Raw genomic sequence first — 13,212 nt, 5'->3', positions numbered from 1 at the left:
AGCAGTTTCCTTTCTCTTGAGCCTGTCTCTCCACATGTAAAAGGTGGCAGCTGGCAGTCCAGCTGCCAGAGCCCAGCCTTCTCTATGCTCCCACACTCTGCACTCACAGGGTTTCCCACATAAAAGGTGTGTCCTGGGTGGAGAGGCTTGTGGCCAGGGGGAGGGGCAGGGCTGGCTCACAGATGGGGCTGGGACATAACCCAACCCAGCACACCCTGGGCTGGCCAATCAGCTGCTGAGTGTGTGTATGCGTGGGGGGAGGGGGGGCGGGCTTTTGGGGAGAGGAAAGAAGGTGGGTCAGGCTTGAGGATTTGCCTTTATTAATTTTTTTTTATTGACTATAAATACCCCAAAAGAGTTTCCATATACACAGCAAAACAGAAAAAGAGGATTGTATATGAAACTGTGCTTTAAAAAAGAGTCTAATAAGTTTCACTGATTACTTTCAAAACTGTCCAGCTTCTTTCTGTCTCTTGTGCATTTAAAGAGGTGTTCCAATGGCCCTCTTTCTACCTGCCTGGGTCAGACAGGGCAACCAGATGGCACCAAACCTGAATTTGATCATAAGCTACATTAAGCAATACACATAACAAGGGGGTGGGGTGACCATTCTCCTGTCCCCCACCCCAGGCACACCTATAGGACATGTCTGTCTTGGTGTTAAATCTGTGGAGTGCCCCTGAGAAACAGAACCCAGAGGAAAGCTGGGATGGCCAAGGGGAGTGAACGCGACAGAAGAGGGTGAATTCAGGACATCTGGCCTTAGGATACTTGCTGACCACTACCTCGAAAAAAAAAAATCTGAAGGGCCATCTTGCAGTAGGAGGATTACTCTGAGTAGTAATAATATTACCAACAAGCTAGCATTTACAGAACACTTCGAAGGTTTGCAAGAGCATCTTACAAATAGGATCTCATTTGATCCTCACAACAACCCTGGGAATTAGGGACTGTCATTATCCCCATTTTAAAGATGAGGGAACTGAGGCATATAGAGGTGAAGTGACATAGCTAAGTGTCTGAAGCAGAATTTGAACTCAGATCTTCCTGACTCCAAACTTGCTGCTCTATCCACTGTACCACCAGCTGCTTCTAATTAGACTTGTTTTGTCTGAAGGCTGATAAAGGAGAGGTCAACTATGACATTCTTGGGGCTGGAACAAAGCTTAGAGATCAGTGAACTGCAGATGAGGAAACTGAGGCAAACTGCCTTGCCTAGGGTCACACAGCTAGGAGGTGCCTGAGGGAGGGTTTGAACCAGATTCCACTAGAGATTCCCAATCTTCAAACCACAATCTTTTGGAGGGGGGCTATGGAGTTATCACAAGGCGCCCGAGACTCCCTGTGGGCCTCCTTAAAGCAGCAAACCCACTTTCTGTGGACTCAATGTGTCCTCCACAGACCTATTACTTTCAAATGTGCACAGATGCTGTTGTGCTTCATGAAATACAAATCTGAGTGTTACTGAATTATGGATTCTCCATATTATATGATCCTGCATTTTCCTCCGTCGATGGCTGTTAAAAGCACAGCTCCTACGCTCTGGCAGTCTGAGGCTGAGACGTTCAGGAGCTGACAGGGCTGTTGTACTCACAGTCAACTAGGTGGGGATCCCAGCTTTAAATGTGGGGTCTTAATCCGGGGCTCTACTAATAGATTTCAAGGATCCCTGGACTTTTAAAAAAACTGGTAACTGTATTCAATGTAATTGGCTTCTTTTGTACTTTGTTTTATGCATTTAAAACCACAAATTCAAGAAGGGGTCGTCACCAGGCTGCCCCAGAGGGCCACGATGCCAACAGGGCAAGAATCCTGGGCCTAGATTTAAGCGCTGCTTCTGGCCTTCCAGAGACAAAGAGGTTGGAAGGCTGTTAACTCCCCATCACGCATGTGGCCATGCCAGATGCCCCCCCAAAGCCAATCACAGCCACAGCCCTTGTACCACACCAGCCACTCACCTCTACCAGCTGCATGAGATTCTCAAAGTAGACCTCCTCGTCGATGCTGAGCTTGCTGGCAGAATAGATGATTCGGTAGTGTTCCACCTTGCCCTCACAGCTCACGCACAGCGTGTAGTCCCCCGGGTAATTGGTGCTCTCTCGGACCAGGAAGAGGCCTGTCTCTGGGGGGTACAACAGCCTCTCTGCCTGCTCCCGAGTGATCTTCCCATGGAACCACCTAGGGAAGGGCACACACGGGGTATCAGAGCTGGAGGTCGAACCCCGGCTTGGGGCAATCCTGGGGCAGGGCCCCTGCAAGAGTATATGTTTCATGTATATGTTCTCTTACTTAATAACCTTCAATAGCTCCCTGCTATCTAAAGGAGAGAGTTCATCCTGAATTTGGTTTGAGATGCCAAACTAGTAATCTAGTGAGAGGCAGGCGACAGAGAGCCAGCCTTGCAGGTGGGAAGATCTGGGTTCAAGTCCTACACAGCTCTGATGCTGGGCAAATTAACCTCTTCGCCTTCCAGGCATCTAAGATTATTAATTGTAGAGGAAGGTGGTAACTTGGGCTGGTTGGTGGCGTTTCCTCACCTGGAAGTTCATCTGGCACCAGCCAAGGCTCCCTCCCCCTCCCTGGGCACACATCTGGCTTGTTCCTATCTCCGGATCTCTGGTTATATCATTCCTCCAATAGTGCACTCCCCTTCCTCTCCGCCTCTCTAAATCCTGCCCACCTTCTGTGTCTGGGGAGTCTGCCCCCCAACCTCTACAGCCCACACTGGGCCCCCCCTTTCCTGACTTCCTAGACCCCCTAGATTCTAAGCACCAGGTCCAGTCATGGGATTCTACATGGCTTAATAACAAGAAGCGTTTACTAAGCACCCATTACATACCAGGTTCTGTACTAGGCACTGCTGTCACAAAGACAAGAGTCCCTGCCCTCAAAAGGATTACATTCTATTGAGGAAAGCCACAACTGCTCATGAGTCAAGCAAACGCAATGTTCATACACATAATTTGGCGATGAGATGGGGAGCACTAAGAACTGGGGGAACTGGGAAGTGCCTCTTGGAGAATGGGAGTGAGGCTGAGCCTGTGTGCAGGCAGTGTCTACACCTACCACTACAACGTCATCTAACAAAATGCACCTGGGGGCCGCGGCTCCAATGCTTCCTAACTGTGCCCCCTTGGACAAATTACATCCCCTCTCTGAACCTGCACTGAAAAGCTCCCTAGTGAGTTATGAGGAAAGCTCTGTGTAAACTGAAAAGCATGCTAGAAATAAATGTTACTGCTACTGTTGTTATTGACACGGATGGGACCTGCAGTTTCATTACAGAAGGGACCTCCCAGGTGAGGAAAGGCCCTTTACAAAGCAGGTCACCACCATCTTGGAGGGTGGCCTGGGGCACTAATGGTGGAAGGGTCTTGCCCAGGGCCTCGCAGTCAGTCAGGTCAGAAGCCAGGTCTTCCTGGCTCCAAGGCACTGAGAGAGGCTGAGCTGCCTCTCTATTATTGTTATTACTAAGAATTATTAATTAATATTATTGATGACAACAAGAATAATTGTTTTGTCTCCTTAGATGGACCCGGAGCTTCCCGAGGCAGGGACTATGTCCCTTCCTTCTCCTTCCTGGTAAGTGTCTCCCCAGAACCAGGCCCACCCAAGAAGGTGCTGAATTAAGCACATTGCCGCTCCCCCCAATACATGCCTTGTGGGCCCCCAAACTCTCTGCCTCCTGAACCTCCTCTGCCGCCCCACTTCCTTCCACCCCTTGGCTCACACTGTTCCATGCCCTCTCTTCAAATGCTGGAAAGCCCAACTTTAAACGCCCCCTCCCCCAACCCTTCCCCAAATACACACACAAATAACGACCTGCCAGATAGCACTCTGACCCACCATTCTCTAGTTCCTTTATCTTATAACACTGTGCATCACAGTTATGTCTGGATTCCTTCCCCTACTAAGGCATGCACAGACCACGGCAGCACTGGGCTTCAAACCACCCCCAGTGCCCAGCACAGCGCCCTGCCCCCAGCAGGCGCTTGACTGCCGTCTGATGCCCCACCTGGGTCACGGGATACCTTCAGGGGCATCCGGACATACGAGAGGCCAGACGGGGAATGGGCACCGGGAGGCTGACGGGGAAGGGGAGGAGGAGGCAGCCCAGGGCAGAGAAGGAACGGCCTCCTCCCTTCCTGATGATGCCTGGCCTGGCTACTCACGGCATGAGGCTCAGCTTGGTGCCAGCTTTCACTCCTTCCCGCTTCTGCACATAGTTTGCTGGGATGATGCCTTCCCGGCCAACCTTGTTTTTGGCTTTGTACCAGTTGGGGTCCTAGGGAGGGAAAAGAGGTGCACGTGTGAACGGGACACCAGCTGCCAGCACCCCCCCATCCCGACGGTGAATGAGAGTCCTGCCCCTCACAAGAGGGTACAAGGCCGGGATGGGAAGGGGTCTACGTGACAAGAGGTGACCCCAGGAGCCACGACGGGGATGGACCGAGGTACAGAGCATTGGGTAGGGCCTGGATGCCCTGGCTCTCAAACAGGCCATCCCCTAGGGAAGGACCCCTCTCATGAAGGGGACCAGGCATCGGGAAAGAGAAAGGACGGGGAGGAAAGGGGGAGGGAGAAAGGAGGGAAAGAAAGAGTCCGCTGTTGCTAGGTGACTGTTACCTTGGTGACAGCAACTATGGTGAGCACATCCCCTTTGCTGAAGGGCAGGTCTTGCTCGGCTGTGCCGTGGAAGTTGTACTTGGCAATACATTCTGTACCGGATGGCCAGACGGCCTGTCAGACAGAAGGACAGCACGGGGTCAGGCACCCATCTCCAGAAGGGACCTGGAGACCTCCCAGCCCCCTCTCCCAGCAGGAGGTCCCAGCCACCCAGTGGGGGGTCCCAGCCCAGCCCAGTCCCAAGTATCACATGTTATCACTTCTTCAGGCTACAGGGGGAAGAGCCTGAGACCTAGCTATTAAACCTGGATTCTGTCCCTAATATGCTGTGTGACCTTGGGTATACTGATTAACCTCACTGGACCTCAATTTTCTTCTCTGGAAATTAAGCAGGAAAAGAACTAGATGATTTCTGAGGTCCCTTCTGGTCCTGAAATCCCACCCTCAATTGCCAGCTCCCATGTCCAGAAGACTTCCTGGCTCCAAATAGAATTTCTCTCAATGAAATTAAGAAGCTAGCATTGGGGGACAGGCAGGAAAGGGGCCAGGGGACCAGGATTGGAGAGATCCACCCCATCCCTGCCTCTCCTTCCTGGGAAGCAGAACCCCTGAATCTGGGCGCTGAAGGTCCAGCCCAAATGCACCTGAAGGCACTCCTTCTACCACCTGGGGGCAGGGTGCGGTGTTCACTCAGCCTTGGAGACCTCCAGAGATCAAGAGCCATTAGCTAAAGGGACCTCAGGAATGACCTAGTCCAAGTGGCCCATTTTACAGATGAGAAGAGACTCAGACCCGAAGTCGGGAGGGAACTTGCTGCAGATTCCACAGTGTAGACAAGCAGAACCTGGATACAAGAGTGGGCTCTCGCCTCCAGACTCAGGGCCCTGTGCTGAGTGCCCACTGCCCAAACTGGCCGAGGTAAGAGGAGGGTCTGTCCTCTCCGCTCCCTCCTCGCTCTCTCTTCCCCAGTCCTGTCCATACCTGGATTGCCGACATCTTCTCTGGAGTTCTGACGTCCGACTCTCACAAGAAGGATCCGTCACTAGGTACCATTAGAGCTAGAAAGAGGGAGGCCAAGGAAGAGGGGGCAGTGTGAGGAGGTGGGCCCCAGGCATTGCCCTCCTTCTCCTCCTTCTCCTCCTCCTCCTCCTCTCCTCCCAAGGCTTGGCTTTACCCAGGGGCAAAGCAGGTCTGTCAGGAGGGATGCTGGGGGCCCCAGGGGCTTCCACATTTCTCCTCTAACATGATGACTGAGAACTCTTTTCCAGAGGGCGGGTCCTTCATCACTTGGGGCCAGGGGAGTTTAGGCTTAGGATGCATGTGGCCCTGGGAGAGTCTTAATGAAGGCACCTCAGTTAATCATACACTTGAATTCTCTGGGGCTCAGTTTCCTCATCTATAAAACTACGTGGCCTCGAAGGTATCTTGTAGTTTTAAATCTACGGTCTGATGACCTTGAAGGGCCAAAGGAAGAATCATTAGGATGCAGTAAGTGACCGGCTCTAGGAGCTGAAGGAAAACAAGTTTCCAATCTGGGTGAGCAAGGCTGAGCTAACAGGAATCAGGCAAAGAGAAAGAGCTGGTGAGCAGAGCAGTCCCACCAGACTGCACACCGCTCCCTGGGCTAACGAGATTCTCCGCGGAAATCCACTGTCTTCAAAAGAAAGAGTGACTAAAACAACTTGGGAAGACTTTAAAAAACAGATCACTTAAAAAAGTGATCAATACCCCTGAGCGGCTGGGACTAGAACAATGCCTGGTACACAGTGGGGACCATCCAGGGAGTATAGCTCCCATCTCCCCTCGGAGAGTTGGTAGCCTACGGGTACAGAATGAGGCATGCTGATACCATACAGTGCCAACGTGTCTATTTGTTTTCCTTAAAGATGGCACTTTATTCCAAGGGAAGGTTGTCCAGCACTCCACCAAAGAAGAGAAGAAGTGGAAGAACCACTGAGGTTAAGATCCTGGAGCTGAAGGGACTCCCAGGATGGATGCCTGTTACGCAGCAAAGGGAATGGAGAACAAAAGCATCATCGATGAGCCCTTGCCCGGCTCGTCTCACTCAGGGAAAGCCCCTGAAGCCTCCCCTGCTGGCAGGTGAAGGAATCACATGGGCTGCCCCAAGCAGGTGGGGAGGAGGGAAGCCTGCGACCCTGGGGTGGGGGGTGGGGGGGTTGCTCTGGGTACTAGACCAAGGCACAGCTCATCCATCCAAGCTGACCTTCCACGGTGCCAGGGACCACACACTGGGACGAGATTACTACTAAGGGTGGGCTTGTGATTTTCCTGGCATACGGATTCCCAGGGGGAGGAAAGTCCTCTTCCCAACAATGGTCACCACCCTCTGCCATGTCTGAGAGAGATACCAGGAACACCAAATGCTTCACAGACCTACCCCAAACAGGGCAGGTCAGAGGAAGGGCTCAAACCCAGGGCTTCCTGGCTTCCTGGCTCCCAGCTTCCCTCAAGAACACTATTAGTCTTATTAAAACTCTACCTGACTGGTGGAATGCTTGTCCATTCATATGACAGAGAGAGAGCAAGAGCACAGAACCAGGTGGATTCTGTTGTCATTTACCTTAGGTAAAATTACTTCTCTGTGCCTCAGTTTCTCTGAGTTGCAGTAGATTTACAACTCCTATGTCCAAGGAACATCCAGAGAACAAGGAGACTGGTTGGCTTCCAGTCTCAGGGGGAGCCAGTCTCTTGACTGCATCACCATCGAGATATACACACACACCCCTCTACATATCACCCAGGCCCCAGCCCCCACTAGTCAAACCCAAACAGGAATCCCCCATATAATATTCCTGACAGCCAGCCAGCCTCTTCCTGAAGACCTCCAATGTCGGGAACTCACTACCACCCAAGACAGCTCATGCTACTTTTGGCCCACTCAAATTGTTAGGAATTATTTCCTGATACTGAGCCCATTGGGGCAGACCTGAAGTCAGGAAGACTCATATTCATGAGTTCAAATGCGGCCTCAGACATATAATACTGCCTAGCTGTGTGACCCTGGACAAGTCACTTAACCCTGTTGCCTCAGTTTCCTCATCTGTAAAATGAGCTGGAGAAGGAAATGGCAAACCATTCGGGTATCTCTGCCAAGAAAATTCCAGATGGGGTCATGACCAAAACGACTTTGTCTGCCTCTTTGTCATTTACAAGAACAAGTCCGATCCCTCTCCCAAAGGACAGCCCTCCAAATACTGGAACCTTATCTTGTCCACACTGGGTTCTGTTCTTGGGTCAAAATATCCCCAGTTCCTTCAATTGCTCCATATTAGACCTACTTTTTTTTTTTTAGTGAGGCAATTGGGGTTAAGTGACTTGCCCAGAGTCACACAGCTAGGAAGTATTACGTGTCTGAGACCAGATTTGAACTCAGGTCCTCCTGACTCCAGGACCGATACTCTATCCACTGCACCACCTAGCTGCCCTGTATTAGACCTATTAACCAAACTGGCCTCCATCCTCCAGACCCCCTCCATTGTACTAAGGTCCTTCTCTAGCGACAGGACTGGAACTCAGTACCTCAAGAGGCTGTTCTATTCCTTGATGACTCTAATTGTTGGGAGTCTTGACTCTTCACCACCTCTCCCCCAAGACACCAGTTCTACCCTGGGGCCAACCTCTCCTTCCCAGGATCGAGACTTCCTCCAGTAACAAACCTTCCACTATTTAGCTATTATCCCTCACCCCCCAAGTCTTCTCTTCTCCAAGGGAAGCTTCATTCCTTCCTTCAGCTGACCCTCTCACGATGAAGTCTCCAGCCCCCTCACCACCCTCCCCTCCAGGGATCCCTAAAATGTGGCACCCTCAACTGACAACATGGTCCAGACACAGTCTGCTTGGGGTTCAGTACAGGAAACTAACCTCCTTCACTATGCAAATACTAGGCTTCTACAGGCAGCGGGGATTTTAATCAGCTTCTGCTTGCTAGATTGTCCCATCACAATGCTGAGTCATCTCCGACTTGCGGCCCACTAAAAACCCCAGATCTTTTTCCACATGACCTGTTATCTAATCGCGCCTCTCCCCCATCCTTTACGTGTGCAGTTGATACACGTCTGCCCTCTCAACTAGATGGCGGGTGGCAGGCTCTTCAAAGGCACAGATGCTATCTCTCACATATGTTGTGTGCCCAGCAGTGCCCTGCATGCCAAAGGCGCCCAATTCATTTTCACCAGATCAATGGGGTAGGCATTTATACTTAAACCTATCTGACAAGGGCAGATAGCTGTGTGACTCTGGCCAAGTCATTCAACCCTCAGTTTCCTCATCTGTAAAATTGGGCTGGAGAAGGAAATGGCAAACCACTGCAGTATCTTTGCCAAGAAAACTCCAAAAAGGGGTCACAATGAGTCAAATGAAAGGACTCAACAACCATTTGACAGAAGGGCAAACTGAAGCCCAAAGAGTGGTTCATTCAAGATCACGGAGTCGGTCAGTGGCTGCAGGGAGGAACGGGACTCACATCAGTCCTCTGCTGACTCCATGCCATCAGGACAGGGAGATAGGGTGTTCTGGAAAAAAGCAGGAGTCCCCCTTTCAAATCTCAGCTCTGTCACACCCTACCTAGCACTACGACCCCCCCCAACAGGTCATTTTACGACTCAACTTTTCTATCAGTAAAATGGGGATGGATCCCACCATCAAGTCAGTCAACTGCCGCCCAGGTTTGCAGTGAGTACTCAGTGTTCAGAACTCCCTAAGGGCTGCCCATACCCAGAGGTCCCAGAACTGCTCCAGTCAGCCCCAGTCTGCCGAGCAATCTGCTGGCGAACACTCCCTCTCTTCACTGGCTCTCACCACCCACTGTAGATCCCTCCCTCTCCCCCTGACTCAGGCCCCTAGGAATCCGGCTCCCAGGAAGGATTCTGACTCTTGAAAGATGAGTCCCTCGATCATCAAGTCTCAATCACTGGCAAGCCAACAGTCCCAATCTATCAAAGGAAGGAAAATCCAGGAAGGAAACAAAGAATTCCAGACACCTCCCTGCCCTCAGGGGGCTCCCAGGCAGGTTAGGAAGAACTGGAACACTGGATTTGCTGCTGGGGAGAGCCTAGGGTTCAGGTCCCTGGCTCTGCCCTTCATCAGCTAAGAGACTTGAGAGGTCAGTCTTTTGGCCCCTCTGGGACACTGTTTCATCTGTAAAATGGAGATGACATTTGCACTCCCTACCCTATGGGGTGGTTCTGTGGGGTTACTGTGACGCTGCACTCACAGCCACCCCCCCTGGGTCAGCTCCTCATCGCCTTTCCTGGACTATGGCAACAGCCTCTCACTGGCCTCTCCATCACAGCTATCTAAATAGCAACCCACCTCCGCTGCTAGGCCGCCAGTGATTTTCCTAAACCGAAGGTCTGGCCGTGTCAACCCCTGCCCTCGTGGTCCCCCATTATCTCCAGGATCAAACGTAAGATCCTGTCTGGGGCCGAGCCAGGCCTCTTCCATACCCTCCACAATCTATGACAGCCGCTTACACCTGGAATGCTCTGCCTCTCCAGCCTCCCTCCAAGGTTCAGCTCAAATCCCACCCCAGAGGCCTTTCCAGGGGTCCAATCCTGCACCCTAGCCACCCCAACCCCCAGCTGCTATCAATCAACATTAAGCACTTACTAAGCCAGGCACCAATGCTAAGTGCAGGGGACACAGGAAAACAGACACAAGACAGTGCCTGTCCTCAAGGAGTTTACAATCAGAGGAGTGGCGTGCGTGCGTGTGTGTGTATGTGTGCGTGCGTGTGTGCGTGTGTGTTGGACAACACGCAAACAAATACAAAGTAAGTTAGATACAGGGTAAATAGGAAATAATTAACAGAGGGTCTGCACTAGAATTAGGAGAGGGTGGGGAAGGCTTCTGTAGAAGACAGAATTTTAGTTGGCACATCTTCCTGAGTTCAAATATGGCCTCAGACATTCACTAGCTGTGTGACCTTGGGCAAGTCACTTAACCCTGTCTGCCTCAGTTTCCTCATTTGTAAAATGAGCAGAAGGAAATGGCAAGCCATTCCAGTATCTCTGCCAAGAAAACCCCAAATAGGGTCACAAAGGGTTGGACAAGATTGAATAACAACTATAACTTCTCCTCTGATCTTACCTTCCATGGACGGCTTGTATGTTGCTAGTTCTTTCCATGTTGTCCCCCCCCCATCAGAATGTGAGCTCCTTGAGGGCAGGTACTGTTTCTGCTTCTCTTTGTAGCCTCATGGCTTAGTAAAATGCCTGACACATAGAGCAAGCCCTACATAGATGCTTGTTGACTGATTAAAAATTGTCAAGGGTTATAGGAAAGGAAGTGATGATTACACCACAACTGTCTCTCACGACACTCTCAGTCTCGTGGCCTGGCCTCCAGGGATGGGGCCCCACTCATTCAAGGGAAGTGTCTCCAGGCTGCCCCTTCTCCTCCTGTTTGAGCAGCCCAGGGGGTCTTCTGGGATCCAGAGTCAGAAAGGGAGAGGTAACAGTGAGCTCCACCAGAAAGACCAGGACTGGAAGAGAAGCCATATGGGCAGAGCTCCCAGCAATACTTTCTTCTCCTCCTCCTCCTCCTCCTCCAGAGCCTCCATTCTGAATGTACCCTTCTGTGGCTGAACTGCTATATTTAACTCCTGGAAGCAGCTGTCACACCCCCTTGGGACCAATGGGAGGGGATGTGGGATGGGGTGGGCCCCCAAACTACAATTCCCAGCAGGCCCTGGGGGGAGGGTGGGGGTTGGGGTTGGGGATTGGGGCAGCCCCTGACTCAGAAAAGGGGCCTCTCTGTGTGTCGAAGTCCAGGGGAACAAGCCGGGCATTGTGCCGTCTGCTCTGAGGTCAGTGGCTACCGCATCAAGCAGCCCTTTCTTAGAAGGTCTGGGCTCCTAGGGGAAGATGGGATGGCTAAAAGCAAGGAGTGTGCGTACAAGGGGTTGGAGGGGTATGGTCCCAGCTACCAGAACGCCCAAGGAAGCCAGAGACCCCGGAAAACCAGGCAGATGTTGAAGGGCAGGGGGGGGACATGAGGTCTCTAGCCCAGCTCCCTGCCCCCTACTCCCCCACCCCAAGCTCAGCCCCGTCTGGTGCGGCGTGGGAGCCACTGGGCGGCTGTTTACACGAATCTAAAAATACCAGCTGAAAAGGGAAGTGAACAGAAGGGGGGTGGGGTGGGCACTTTGTAAATTCAGGCAGAGGCACCTCAAAGCAGGAATTGGTAGGAATTAGATCCTAATGGGGTCCCAGAAATAGTTATGGAGCACCCCAGCATGAAGCTAGGGCAGGCAGAGGGAGTAGGGGGTAATCCATCTTCACCCGGGAGTCCTCAAATGGGCCAATGCTTGTATGTGGGTACAGCCTTGTCCTCCACAGGCCCCCTCATCCTTGCCACACAGTTAAGGCTGTCTCTTACAGCCAGTCTGGCGACAGGATGGGAGGTTCAAACTGTGTTCTTTCACCGTGAATCCTGCCCCCCACTTTATTGTGGGCATCACCTCAGTTTCCTCTTCTGAAAAATTAGGTTAAACTTGATTACGTTTAGGGTCTCTGCCATATCTAATACTCTACGTTCTAAGATATTTTCTAAATTGAATAGCCTATGTTCTTTAGGTCTCTTCTAGCCCTAAAGTTCTCTGTTCTCAGGGAGGAGTTCTTAATCTGGAGTGTATGAACTTGTGTGTTTTCAATCATATTTTACAGTAACACATTAAAACCATGATTCTGAGAAGAGACCCAAAGACGTCAGCACACATTGTCAAAGGGGTCTAAGACCCCAAGGTGGGAAGAACTCCTCTTCTGAGGCCTCTCTGAACCCTGAAGTTGCACTGCCGTGATTTGTCATCCAGAGCACTGTGTATAATGTTAGGATGGGCAGCACGCCCCCAACACCCCCCAAAAAAATCAGTGTGGGGCTGGGGAGGTTCCCTAAGAAGGCTTCCCAAAGAGATAAGGCAGGAGCTAGCCTGTGAAGGACAGGCAGAAATGGTGGGAGGGAGGGCATTCTTGGAAGAGGGAAAGCCGGGAACAAAGGGGCCACTGAGGCAGCCAGGAGGCTGGTTTGATCTCTGTAATCATCAGAGATAGCTTGAGCCATTGGGTCAGCCCAGACTGTGGAAACAGCCACGGATGAAACAAGTCTTAAGTTGATCCTGTAGACTAGGGGTTGGGAACCTGTGGCCCGTAAAGGCCACATGTGGCCCTTTAGGTCCTCACGTGTGACCCTTTGACTGAATCCAAACCCCTGCTGTTGACAGTGGAGAGGGATGGCTTTAAGCAGCTGGGATAATAAGGCAGGTGGGCTCCCTCCCAGCACACCTGGCCCAGGCCTGGGCTAGGCAGGGCAAGCCAGGCCAGGTGAGCACACAGGAGGTGCTAAAAAGCTGAACTGCATCTTGGAAACGGTAGCACGGAAGCCCCAGGGCAGGGCGTGCCAACCCCTCCGTTTGGTTTAGCTAGTTCCACAGCAATTAAATAATCACAATAATAAGGGATGACTGTCCAGGCATTTATTTATACAAGCCACTTTTCCCGAGGAAGTTAGATGAACCTCCCAGATCTGGGTGTCTCTCCCCTTCTCTCTCACCTGAAAAGAAAAGGTAGC

General features: G+C 51.6%; 1 protein-coding gene across 2 annotated transcripts in view; it reads right to left on the bottom strand.

Moving 5' to 3' along the window:
- Window positions 1–13,212, bottom strand: part of CSK (C-terminal Src kinase) — a 33,513-nt gene that overhangs the window by 8,157 nt on the left and 12,144 nt on the right. The window contains exons 1-5 of one of the 2 annotated variants that reach the window (XM_020994522.2): window positions 10,735–10,862; window positions 5,608–5,684; window positions 4,627–4,740; window positions 4,173–4,285; window positions 1,959–2,178 (exon numbers count right to left, since the gene is read on the bottom strand). In XM_020994522.2, the coding sequence (XP_020850181.1) occupies window positions 1,959–2,178; window positions 4,173–4,285; window positions 4,627–4,740; window positions 5,608–5,622 (462 nt within the window). In that variant the 5' untranslated portion in view covers window positions 5,623–5,684; window positions 10,735–10,862. Of the gene's footprint in view, window positions 1–1,958; window positions 2,179–4,172; window positions 4,286–4,626; window positions 4,741–5,607; window positions 5,685–10,734; window positions 10,863–13,212 lie in introns of those variants that run through there. The other variant, XM_020994521.2, reaches the window with a different exon arrangement.

This window comes from Phascolarctos cinereus, unplaced genomic scaffold (genome assembly GCF_003287225.1).
Source record: "Phascolarctos cinereus isolate Bilbo 61053 unplaced genomic scaffold, phaCin_HiC Scaffold_3;HRSCAF=262, whole genome shotgun sequence".
NCBI classification, from domain to species: Eukaryota; Metazoa; Chordata; class Mammalia; order Diprotodontia; family Phascolarctidae; genus Phascolarctos; species Phascolarctos cinereus.
This window is presented reverse-complemented; position numbering and strand designations above follow the sequence as displayed.